The 12,245-nt window shown below is 32.4% G+C and overlaps 4 protein-coding genes and 1 long non-coding RNA gene across 8 annotated transcripts; 2 read left to right on the forward strand and 3 right to left on the reverse strand.

The window, feature by feature from the left end:
• On the reverse strand, nucleotides 1-1,112 carry LOC126761627 (uncharacterized). Its single transcript, XR_007667381.1, has 3 exons — nucleotides 783-1,112; nucleotides 546-723; nucleotides 1-482 (listed from the first exon to the last, which is right to left on the reverse strand). It is a non-coding gene; the product is annotated as an uncharacterized LOC126761627 (long non-coding RNA).
• Nucleotides 1,113-1,927: 815 nt separating this feature from the next.
• On the forward strand, nucleotides 1,928-3,579 carry LOC126763378 (uncharacterized). Its single transcript, XM_050480828.1, has 4 exons — nucleotides 1,928-2,543; nucleotides 2,601-2,734; nucleotides 2,799-2,904; nucleotides 2,966-3,579. The coding sequence occupies exons 1-4, from the start codon at nucleotides 2,027-2,029 to the stop codon at nucleotides 3,082-3,084; spliced, it is 876 nt and encodes a 291-aa protein (XP_050336785.1). The 5' UTR covers nucleotides 1,928-2,026; the 3' UTR covers nucleotides 3,085-3,579.
• LOC126763376 (Y-box-binding protein 1) lies at nucleotides 3,341-6,911 on the reverse strand. 3 transcript variants are annotated; one of them, XM_050480825.1, is made up of 4 exons: nucleotides 6,528-6,909; nucleotides 5,399-6,058; nucleotides 5,146-5,255; nucleotides 3,341-4,466 (listed from the first exon to the last, which is right to left on the reverse strand). In XM_050480825.1, exons 1-4 carry the CDS (start codon nucleotides 6,652-6,654, stop codon nucleotides 4,419-4,421), a joined length of 945 nt encoding a protein of 314 aa, XP_050336782.1. In that variant the 5' UTR covers nucleotides 6,655-6,909; the 3' UTR covers nucleotides 3,341-4,418. The 3 variants fall into 3 exon arrangements, with proteins under 3 accessions (XP_050336782.1, XP_050336784.1, XP_050336783.1); XM_050480827.1 differs by lacking the exon at nucleotides 3,341-4,466 and having other exon boundaries at nucleotides 5,165-5,333; nucleotides 6,528-6,911; XM_050480826.1 differs by lacking the exon at nucleotides 3,341-4,466 and having other exon boundaries at nucleotides 5,165-5,336; nucleotides 6,528-6,911.
• A 347-nt stretch (nucleotides 6,912-7,258) lies between these two features.
• Nucleotides 7,259-10,118, reverse strand: LOC126763375 (protein ABHD18). 2 transcript variants are annotated; one of them, XM_050480823.1, is made up of 7 exons: nucleotides 9,907-10,118; nucleotides 9,203-9,470; nucleotides 8,789-8,901; nucleotides 8,454-8,592; nucleotides 8,298-8,387; nucleotides 7,541-8,247; nucleotides 7,259-7,472 (listed from the first exon to the last, which is right to left on the reverse strand). In XM_050480823.1, the coding sequence occupies exons 1-7, from the start codon at nucleotides 9,996-9,998 to the stop codon at nucleotides 7,343-7,345; spliced, it is 1,539 nt and encodes a 512-aa protein (XP_050336780.1). In that variant the 5' UTR covers nucleotides 9,999-10,118; the 3' UTR covers nucleotides 7,259-7,342. The 2 variants fall into 2 exon arrangements, with proteins under 2 accessions (XP_050336780.1, XP_050336781.1); XM_050480824.1 differs by lacking the exon at nucleotides 9,203-9,470 and having other exon boundaries at nucleotides 9,907-10,115.
• Nucleotides 10,119-10,841: 723 nt separating this feature from the next.
• On the forward strand, nucleotides 10,842-12,148 carry LOC126763380 (trypsin-4-like). The gene is made up of 3 exons (XM_050480833.1): nucleotides 10,842-11,033; nucleotides 11,103-11,557; nucleotides 11,945-12,148. Exons 1-3 carry the CDS (start codon nucleotides 10,905-10,907, stop codon nucleotides 12,135-12,137), a joined length of 777 nt encoding a protein of 258 aa, XP_050336790.1. The 5' UTR covers nucleotides 10,842-10,904; the 3' UTR covers nucleotides 12,138-12,148.
• Nucleotides 12,149-12,245: the final 97 nt, after the last annotated feature.

Here is a 12,245-nt window from a genome sequence, read left to right on the forward strand (position 1 = left end):
TTCAATTTCAAACATTGCTACTCTTTCTTTCATTTCTAATTCTAACATTTTGAATTTTTCCTCAGTTTCTATTTTTTTCAATTCTATATCTAATTTTTTTGACTCAATGTCTAACTTTTTTTCTTGAATTTTCTTTTCCTCCTCGAATTTATACTTATCGAACTCCAGCTTTTTCGCTTCCATAGCAATTTTTTCTGCTTGGATAGCCGCCAATTGTCCAACGGATGATTTCGGAGGACGAATTGACCGTTGGCATGTTGATACCGGTGTGGAGATCGGTGCGATCGGAGATGCGGCATTTGATGGCGCAGCAGGTACACATTCTTCCAAGAATGCTGCTTCGAATTCTGGTGCAGGACTATCTGGACATAATTGAGGCGAAGGAAGGTTGCTTTCAACCAGTAACGGTTGCATGGCCGGCAACCGCTTTTCAAATATATTCCTCAGCTGGTCGTAGTATGGGCAAATTTTAGCAATTTTTGCTGAAATTAGTAAAAAAAAATGTTTTATTTACAATAAATTTAAAATATCTGTATAATACTAACCTTCGATGGTTTTGCCGTCAGCTCCATCTTGTAGTCCTGCACCAGTTGACGCGAGCCAGTCATTGGCTTTACGGTACTGCGCCTTCAAATGCCGGACCTTTCACCGCACCAGATCCCATGAGACATCCAACTGCGAGTTATGTAAAAATCGTTTGTAAAACAATTGCGCAGTTGGAGCCTGAAATAATAGAAAACCGAATTAAATAAAAAATTTAAAAAAAAAACGTATCAACTTACCTCAAATTCGGCCTCTTCCATTAAAAACTCTATTATAGAGTGCACCTCACTCTCCTTCCACTTTTTGTTTGGCTGCTGCCTTTTCCTCTTCGCTGGTGGCGCAACTTCGCTATTCATATTTGTGGAAAACTGTAAAAATTCTTTAGAAATTAAAAAGAAATTTTAAAATCTATTTAAAACTTACCTTTCTCAACAATTTAACGACGTAATATGTCTTTATGTAAAATGGCAACTACAACAGGGTTGCAATTATATTTTTGCGTGACATTGCACGCAAATATACATAGGTTTTGGTCTGACATATTTTACAGCCCTTGCAAATATTTTTCTGCGTGTATTTGTTGTTGTGCCGTTGTAAATCTGCAATTCTTGCACCGTGCACCGGGTCTTGCAAGAGCAAGAGAATACCCCTAATGTGTTTGATTCGTTAATGTTATATAATAAATAGAAAACAAGTAAGTTAGGACTAAGTTCGGGTGCCACCGAACATTTTATACTTATACGATTTTACATATAAATACATATAAGGGGTATTCTCTTGCTCTTGCAAAACCCGGTGCACGGTGCAAGAATTGCAGATTTACAACGGCACAACAACAAACACACGCAGAAAAATATTTGCAAGGGCTGTAAAATATGTCAGACCAAAACCTATGTATATTTGCGTGCAATGTCACGCAAAAATATAATTGCAACCCTGTTGTAGTTGCCATTTTACATAAAGACATATTACGTCGTTAAATTGTTGAGGAAGATAAGTTTTAAATGGATTTTATTATTTCTATTTAAATTTTAAAGATTTGTTACAGTTTTTTTTCTTAAAAATGTATGCAGAAGGTGCGCCAATTCACAATAGCCATGCTTAATAGTCATTCACAACAAATTGACCGAATTAGCCATTCATATATCACTAGATTCTGCAATGGGTGCTCTCGTGCTCTTGTATATTTCGGTATAGTATTTTTGCAATCTGCAATCTTGCAAGAGCAAGAGAATATCCCTATTATGAAAAATTATAACTGAAAACCAGGATGTATGCAAATCCATGTATACCACCTGTAGTCAAAAAAATAATCGATACTGAGAAGGAAATAAAACCATTGATACTATGATCGATTGTTTTGCAGCTCTGAAATGGTTAATGAAATCAATAAAAGTTGGATGAGAATTGGGCATTAGGTTTTGCCGGTTTCCAACAATTTTACTATTATATTTGTGTACTAATTACTAAATAATTATAAATTATGTCATTTGAAGCAAACTATCGAAGAGTTAATATGAGAAAGCCAATCGGCCGAAGTAATTTTGCTGAGTTTAATCATTTGGAAGACATCGATGGGCAAATGTATCCATTTGAAGAAGAACATGGTGATAGTTCAGAATCAGCAAACACAAGCAATGAGCTATCATCAAAATTGGTTTATGATCCGGAAAGTTCCAAGGCCATAAAGGAAAAAGATTATGATGACAAAACATCTAACAGATGTTTATGTATAACCTTGTTATTCGTAGTTATTTTATTTTTAGTTGCCGTCTTGAGAACTGTAAGTAATAGCAGTGAAAAGCGATGTTCATTTGAAATACTGCAACAAAAATATAGAGACCAGCATTCCAAAATGTGGCATACTCTCTCTAGTGGTGTAGAAAATATTTTAAGAGACCGCACAAAAAATCCCGTTGTAAATCTTTTTGTACACAATGACAACAGGAAATTGAAAAGCATAGTTGGGGAAATTGCTAAAGAGACATCTCAATGTTTTGGTAAGTTTTATATTCTAACCACTGAGTAGATGCTAATAAAAGATGGTCGAATTAAAGGTAGTCAATTAATTGAGATGAGCGAAAATGATTTCACATCCCCGACAGCAATGGAAGACTACGGATATGCTATATTAAAGTTTAAAGAAAAAATTCAAAACGGACGCGTTGCTCTTATCGTTAACTTGAACGCCGTAAGATAGTTTATAAGTAGTTTGAATTATTTATAAAAAAATATGTTATTTTAAATTTCGACAGATTCCCGCAGAATCAGCTTGCGCCTTACACACTATATGTGATACACATAGTCCGGTAGCTGAAGATATAGTTATCTACCTAACTTTGGTTATACCGTCGACAATTGGTAATTAAAAATATATATATTATATTTACAGATATATTTCAATGTGATATTATTTTCCTAGGGAATGAAGTAAATATTGCTCGAGATACTTTAACAAATCTCTGGGGTTCAAAACTGAAAAATAATGTACTTGAGCCCTTAATAACTCGCGTCACGGATCAAATTTTAACGTTAAATTAGTTTAATAAACCCATTAAAAGCTGGAAATATTGTATTACAAATGTTTAAATTGAGAATATAGACCTCGTTTACGTTGAATCCTTATTTTTAAGGAAAAAGGGGCACAACTTGGAAATAACGGACACCCTAATATACATGTGTGCATATAGTACAGTATTAATTTTCAGAAGCAAAGGTTGTATATAAAAGCTGAAGTATGTACTCTTGCATCCAATTTTCTATTGGAATTGTCATTATAAAAAATACCATTTAAAAATATTTTTCTAATAAGATTTATTTAGGGTTTTGCAATTTTTTTTATTTTTTTTCCAAAAACAAACGAATTACATATGTATGCGTTTATATGCTTCTTTTGGACATTTAGTATATAATTATGATTTACGAGTATGTAAGAACAATGCGAAATTTGTGAAGTTACGATCTACTAACTCATTTGAAGATGATCATAACATTGTTATACCAATCAAATCAATAAATTTTGTGTATTTGCCTCAATGGTTAGGTGTTGTTTTAATCTGTGGTAAGCACATTAAAATGTATAACAGTATTTGTTAAATAAAAAATAATGAGCACAAATAAAAATTTATATAATTTAATAAAACGAGCCTTATTGAAAATTAATATTCCGTCAGAATAGCAGAAATATCTGTGAATAAGTTGAAAGGAACGAAAAATTAAACTTAATAACTTTATGCAGATTTTGTTTAAGAACGTACCTTGAGGACAAGCTGACATACTGACGTTTGTTAAAACAATTTTTTGCATATATATTATAATTGTATTGAATGTCAAAACGTTTTAAAGAAGAATAATTTAAAATAAAAATTACTTAATGGAAATCAAATTTAAAATTAGGCACACGTTTTATTAAATAAATATTTTATATGTAATATAATAATAATGGACAAATATGACAATTTATATGTACATTTTACAGATACCTATAAAAAATAATAATAATAAATAGGACCAAAGAGGGATCAAATTTAACAGTTTTTATCATCAGCCTAATTAGTTCACGAATATATATAAAATATCCTTAATCGTGAAGACATCTCATATGTTGTATTACAACTGATGTGTATAGCAAAAATAATTACTAATAGTACATGCAGATTAACATTTCGCTTCTAGAGTTTTTCTGTTTTGATTAGTATTGTGTAATGCGTTCTACCACGTACATTTTTTCTTTCTAAATAAAAGTTAATTTGGTTTTTTTTTTTTTGAATGAGCTGTTTTTTAATCTCTATTCCACTCCTGCTGCAATTGCTGTTGATTGATTTGTTGGTTGGTTGTTCGGTGTAGAATCGCATTATTGTCACCTAACCGATGGATTATGCTGTACTTTCAGTTGTGGTATTCTGCACTTCGTGACCAGCGTCCTACCCGCATTTCATTTCATAGGTGAAAATTTTATTGGTTGATGATGGGATAATTGGTTATCGGATGTGGATAATTGATAAAGTTGTAGATATCGAAGGCGTAGGAGGTATTACGGGTAATATAATGAAATGTAATGCAAAATGGAAAATAAAATAAATTAAAATAAATTATAACATAACCATTGATTTATTTTTTTTATAAATTATTAATGATAATGCGATTTTAGTTAAATACTCTGATAAGAAAAAGTCTGTAGATTAACAAGTCTTATATATTAAGAATAATTAAAAAAAAAATAATAATAATTAAACATTATATTGGAACAATAGCAGCAGTAGTAGCGGTGATGAAGTTTCAATTATTTTTAGTTATATTAATATTCTTATTAATGTTAACTGGTACAAGAATATTGATTCACGATTTTATAAAATAAAAATTTACAGCTGCAGTTTGGCAGTATTAATTCATATACTCTTGCAAATTAAAGTTTACCGACTTATGGTAATTGAAAAAAAAAACTCGTAAACTATAAGATTTATATTATATGAATGTGTTCTCGATATATGTACATATATAATTAAGTGGTAGTGTTATGACATGATGTTATACCACCGATTTCATTATTCTGCCATACTCGACAACTGCATCTTGTTCGCTGTATTTAGTGATTTAGTTTACCTGCTGAGACTGTTGATGTTGACCTTCGGCACCAGAGCCACCTCCAGCACCGCTGGGTTTCCTGTTTCGTCTTGGACGATTGTTGCGCGGAGGTCCTTGTCCACCATTGCCTGTAAAATATACCAGGTAATGTAAATTTGTGACAGACATAAATACAATGAAGAGGCAGTTGTATTATTTACCGAAAACTTCTGTAAAAACGTACCGAATTAATAAAATTCAATAAGAAAAAATTAGGAAAAAGGGAATTTACCATCATCGCGTGGACCACGTCTACCTCCGCCATTATTGAAATTGCGACGGACGAAACGTCTTTGTGGCCGTCGCGCGGGCAACCCTTGACCATCACCGCCCCTTTGAGTGGAGTCAGCGTTCTGATCATTGCCGCCCTCGATCAATCCACTTTCGCTACCACCTGAACGTCTGCCTTGGTTTCGTGGATAATAGTTATTGAAACGACGACCGCGACCGCCACGACCACCAGGGCCACCGGCTGGACCACCTCCACGACGGTAGTTACGCTGCGGACGTTGCTGTTGTTGACCGTCAGATCTAACTTCGCCTTCAACACCTTGTTGAACATTTCCGTCTGGTCCTTGTCCACCTTGAGGCTTGCGGCGATTGCGGTTATTCCATGGGCGATAGTTTCTGCGTTTGTCAGCGGCGAATTGACTACCACGTACTGGTTCACCAGATGGACCAGTAACATTGGCGGCTTCATTACCTTTTTCTCCTATGACAACATCAAATTCGACAACTTCACCATCGCCAACTGAGCGCACCGCCTTTTTCGGATTATTTCTTGCAATGGCGCTTTGATGAACAAACACATCTTCTTTGGTGTCATTTCTATTGATGAAACCATAACCGCTCTTTACATTGAACCATTTTACAGTACCAGTTACTTTGGTTGCTAAAATATATAATTTTTTTCAGTTCATACATTTCAAATACATTTACAAAGCTAAACAAAGCCACAATAAATGAAATAAACAAAAAATAAAGTTTATTGGCTGTATTATATTTTTAATAAACCACGTTGTTTGAGCCAAACACAGCTGTGACCGGTTGATAAACGAACAGAACTTTTACGCGCCGGCGACCGCGCACATTGCACCAACAAAATGGCGTCGTGTGTGTATTTAGGTAAAAAGTTTCTATTTTCAGCGCCGCTACATGCTTTTCAAATTAATATCATTAAATATTTGTTCCCTTTTAGCACACAAGTAATTAGTATGACCGATTTAAAGTTTTAAAATAGTACTTTAAAGTTAAAAAAAAAAAAAAAAAGTTTTGTAATATCACGCTTTTCTTTCCGCTTGTAATTCTACACTACATATGTATGTCACATCACAAAAAGATGCAAATGTTTTACTAATTACCAATGACTTCCTTTGGTGGCAGCGACTTCAATTGGGCCTGAACAGCATCACCTTGGTCGATATCCTGCTGGTGTTGCTGCTGTTGCTGCTGCTGCTCAATCGGTAGCTGTTTGTCTGAGTCTGCCATTTTCTAGCTTACAAAAATTTCGTATATACTTATTTTTCTCTCCTTAAAATTCAGTATGTTGTATTCACGATATTTTGTTAGCTTTTTAATCTATTGGTGTTTTTGTTGATGTTAGGGACTCTTTCAACTACTCTGTTGTTAATTTTGAGTGATGGATGGTAAAAAATCACTCCCAATTCTTTTCTGCTGTATCGCAATGGTGTTCTTTCCAGATCTTATTCGATTGACAAAATGGCATCTTCCGCTGGTTACACAAGCCGCTGACAACATGACCCAATTATATCGATATATTTATAATCGTCTCTTATGTTATCGGTTGGCAATATTCACGGCACTTTATTTAACAAAAAAATCTCTTCTAGTTTCATTGAAAGCAGCCACATTCATGTTCTGACATTAGACAGCAGTACTCATTAGTCGTTACCGTTATTATAAATATATCTTAACGAATGGTGCAATATACTTGAAAAATATAGTTTAGAATAGAGAAATGTATGTATTTTGAAATAGGAAAGTATAATTTATTTAAAACAAAATTCACAACTTTTAAGATATTGCGGTTAAAGCGCTTAAGCAGCAAAATTTCAGTCAAACGCAATGCAAATTACAATGTCATAAAAATTAGTCAACAGTATATTTGTGGTTGTGTAAATTGGTTAAAAAATATGGGTTTATCATAATTAAATATTTATATAGAATTTGTATATTTATTAACAAGCTCTTTGTAGGTTAATGTTGGCTTCAAATCTTCACCAATGTTTTCGGCGTCCATTATGTAAATTTGTTTTGACCTCTCGAACGCTTCTATTATACATTTTCTAAAAGTATGTAATTTATTAGTTGTCAATGTAATATTTATATGTTTTTCATAATATAAATAATATACCTGAATAGTTTCTGATGCAAAACGTAGGCGCTCACGTGACCAGCATCGAGGTATCGCACTTCCACACCCGGCCATATATCCTCAAGACTAGCACAACCTTCACGAGGCACATAGGCATCATCTTTAGCGCAAACAGCTATTATTAAGGATGTGTCGAATGGCACCGAAAAATTTTTCAAATGCGTACATTCGTCCATCATGCCACGCATGAATTGTAAAGCCTCGCGTTCCCACCAATTCGTTTTTGTTATATCTATTTTCTTATTGTCACTTTGTGCAGCCATAGGTAATATGAATCTCATCAGTTTTGTTAACGCTGATTGCTCCTTTTGATCTTCCCGTTGCAGTGCTTTGTTCGACTTTCCATTATTCATTAATTGCAAACTACTTTTATTGCTATTAACGGGATTCGCCAAGTTTTCTTTGAGGAAAATCGAATTGTTGATTTCTAACTGATTTTGATTATTTTGAACTTCTATGTAATTATTGCTAATCGCATCAGAAGGTTGCTTTGAAACATGTCTATTGTCATTAATATCATTTTTAAGCGCTTGCAGAGATTGATTGAAGTTTTTAATAAATTTCTGCCCAGCCGCAAAAGCATCATCTACCACTGTAACCATCTTTGATAATCGTTCGCTGTATTTACCATCCGAATGGTACTGAGTTTCAAGCATGTCCCAATTGATAGATTGACTCATTACTCCCTTAAAAATTGAAATTGTTAAATATTTCAGCTTAAGGTTACAATACATACTGTCGTAAATACAGGTGCAGCAGTAGACCACGAAAGACATGGTACAAGCACAAGAGGCTTAGGCCAATTCGTCGCTGCCAGAGAAGCCATCTAAAAGAAAAAATATCAGTATGAGAAGTAAAGCTTTTGTAGAAATTGAAATTGTAAAAAAATTACATGTCCTCCCATAGATAACCCGGTTATTCCTAGCGGTCCAAGACCGTTCCTTTCGCACCAATGTAACAGTACTAAACATTCTAGTATTAAGCAACCTCCCATCACGAATATATCGGAAACGTTTTGTAAATTTGAGCGTCTGTTGAAGAATCAAAACTGACATATAAGAACATATAACAAAACTACTGAAAATTAAGAATATCTAAAATAACAAAAAAATTAAAAATAATATAATAATATATTATATATTTTATCTTGATTAAAAGGGCGTAGAATAAGTTCATACATGACTCGGTAGATACATTAACAACGAATTATGTAAATATGTTAATTACACTTGATGATCTGGTTTCCTTAGTCCATAAAAAGGATTTTCTAATATTATAGATCCAATATTGGCATCCTTAAGTAAAGGTTTGGCAATAAAATTTCTTCTTCGCCAGTAAAACTGCAACAATAGAATGTACATACATATATACTTTAAATTTTTTATTAATATTCATTTATATTTTTGAAATTTTTTTTAGTTAGCATTTTTGTGAACGAAATTTATATATGTATTTTAGACACATAATTTCTAGAATGCGTTATATTATATATGAACATATTTATCTAATATTATAGTGTAAAAAGTAGCATGGTGTTATTTTGTTTCGTTAAAGTAATTTTGGTTAGCAATATGGATTTATTAATTGACTTAAAACTTTATGTAAGTTTACAAATTGAAAAGAACCGAAAACTATACATACGTGGTCTCCAGTGCCAGCTAAGTGAATGCACATTGGCTTGAATTTTTCTTCTCTCCATTTTTTGGGCAATATTACTTGAAAATGAGCTTCTTGTGCGGCTTTTGGCACTACACCGGGCAAATGTAGTTCCAAAGGCGAAATAAACTTTCCCTCCAATATGGAGCAATCAGAATATTTATTATTTCTAGTAATTTCTACCGGATAATCTTGAGGTATTAATTTATAACACGTCTCTCGCCGTGAAATGATTTTACGAAACTCGAATAGCCTAAAAATGTAAATAAAACATTAAAAAACAATGTTGATTTTAGTAGTAATATACCTAGTTATATTTGTTTCCTGAAAAAAATTATGCCCGTCATCTCAATCCTTGAACATTAGTAAGTTAACCATTAAACCGATTATGATGGGAAAAATGTTTTTTGAACAAATTCGACAGAACATAAAATGAAATAATGGAATACTCATATAATTTAGTTGCGATAAAACTACTCTTTATTGTTGAGAAATTAACGAACCTATTTTAAAAAGTGTAAAGTAGGCGCACGATTTTGGCCACTGAAATATTATTTTATTCAATGAAAAGTACTTCACTTACTTAAATTATATTTTTTGTGTTTAACAATTAACATCAAAATACCAATAAGAATATACATAGGTACAAATTTACACATGCTACTAATCTTATGTAAAGATACGCATACCTTTGTAAATTTTCTGGTGTTCCCCATCCTTTTTCGAAAAACCGCGTAATCAACATACGACGGTAAATGCTGTCGAGTTTACTCGGTGGCATATTTCAATAAAAACCGGTATAAAATTTTGCAAAAATTTCCGCCAAAAATTTTTTGTAAAACATTATAGAAATTTTGAATGAAATGTATTGAAGTTATATGAAATATGTAGAGACAAAACGTCACAGAGTGACAATCTGTCAATTGAAAGCCTTATCAATGCTGATAAACAGCTGTTAATCTTAACCTTTATAAAATCTATGGGATATATGTACTTATGTAGCAGCTATTGATCATATTACATATACAAATAATTTTCGCGTAGCATAACGATAAAAATATTTTTATATGTGAAAAATTAAGTTGGAGCATTCTATATTAATAAATATTAATATTATTTTTTTGTACTAAAAATTATTGGAATATACATATATTTATACATAGTTATCATCGATCGTATGGTTATAATGGTAAAAAATTCATATTCCTTACTGTATGTAAATTCAGAAAATTATGTTATATATTTAGGAATGTACTTACATATGTACATGTGTTATTAGATATAAACAAGAGCAAATTCATTCGTTTAAATATTGTTTGGGAGTGTGAAAGGTTTACAAGTATAAATTAAGGAAACTTATTATAAAGTAATGTGAAATAAATTAAGAGATCAAAGTAATATCCTACTCCTCCACCTCGTCTCATTTTTAGTACCTTCAATTAAATATTATAAAATTTTACTGAAATTTCAATGACAAATATTTTACTTCTTCATTTACCCAGCTTCTTATCAGAATGAAAGATGTCTGCATATTATGGAATCACAAATTCATATCTCTTTCTTAACATTCGCTATCAATACACATAATACATTACGAAGAATGTGTAATTATTGATAAATTTGATTTCAATGTGCGAATAATTTTTATTTTAAACAACACTTTTGTTGAACTATCGAACAGAAGTGGATGCTAGCCACAGAATTTCAAAAAATGTTATCAATACTGCTTTTATTTAGCACTATACTTACACACACTTCCGCTCAAATACGCATTGTAAACGGAAAAGAAGGACGCATTGAAGATTTTCCATATCAAGTAACTATTACTTCAAATATTTTGCACTTTTGTACAAAATTCAGCAAATGTATGTATATACATATTTAGGTTTCATTGCGCCGTTATTCAATTCATGTTTGTGGCGGTTCGGTCATAGATGCAGAATGGGTAGTAACGGCCGCTCATTGCATAGAAGCTTTTGAAAAGCAACCGAGAGTATATTCTTTACGCATCGGTAGCTCAAATCGGGGTAAAGGCGGGGAAGTTGTGTCCATATCGAAGATATATAAACATCCTTTGTACAATAGTGGCACAATGAATTTTGATGTGGCGCTACTACGAACACAAAAAAATCGTCTGCGTGGCGAATTCGTACATCCCATCAAATTACCTTCGCAAAATACACTGATTATGGATAACAACGAAGCGGTGGTTAGTGGATGGGGACATATGAGTTCGTCGGAACATGTTTTGTCGGAGCTCTTAAAGTATACAACCGTTAAAATAGTAAATCAACAGAAATGTTCCGAATTAATGAAATCACAAGGGATTGTCACCGAAGCGTAAGTAGCGTATTTAAAGTACATACATATATTAACTAAGTATAACTTTTATATTTTAAAAACTCCGATCTTTAAACAAATTATAAACGTAGCTTTATCTGTTAATAACATACTATAAAAGCATATGACTATCGTTTTTTACGTTTCAAAATAATGAAAAATGTGATAGCAAAAATCTCCTTAAGCATAAAGAAATGTCTTTCTCAATTCTCAAAGAGCACAGCATATACAATTTTTCCAATGTTATGTCACGTAAGTATGTATGATTTTGGATTTGTGTTTTTTTTTTTTTAATTTTGTCTACACAAAGTTTTATTTTAACATTGAAGAAATACTAGCTAGAGTATAGTTTTAAGACTAATATGATTAATATGTGTTTCTTTTTAGAATGTTCTGTGCAGCAGCTAGAAACACGGATGCCTGTCAAGGAGATAGCGGTGGTCCAATACAAAGTAGTAACATTTTAATCGGTGTAGTAAGTTGGGGAGTTGGTTGCGCAGATCCCCACTATCCAGGCATTTATACACGTTTGTCTTATTCCGCTGTACGTATTTGGATCAAGCTGATGACTGGATTATGATTGTGTAAAAGTCAAAATATAACTATTTTATAATTAAAACGATTAACATATTTAGACATTTAAAAATACATTTAATATTTGTTTAAAAACATTTGTTTGAATTGAGCT

This window comes from Bactrocera neohumeralis, chromosome 6 (genome assembly GCF_024586455.1).
Source record: "Bactrocera neohumeralis isolate Rockhampton chromosome 6, APGP_CSIRO_Bneo_wtdbg2-racon-allhic-juicebox.fasta_v2, whole genome shotgun sequence".
Classification (NCBI taxonomy): domain Eukaryota; kingdom Metazoa; phylum Arthropoda; class Insecta; order Diptera; family Tephritidae; genus Bactrocera; species Bactrocera neohumeralis.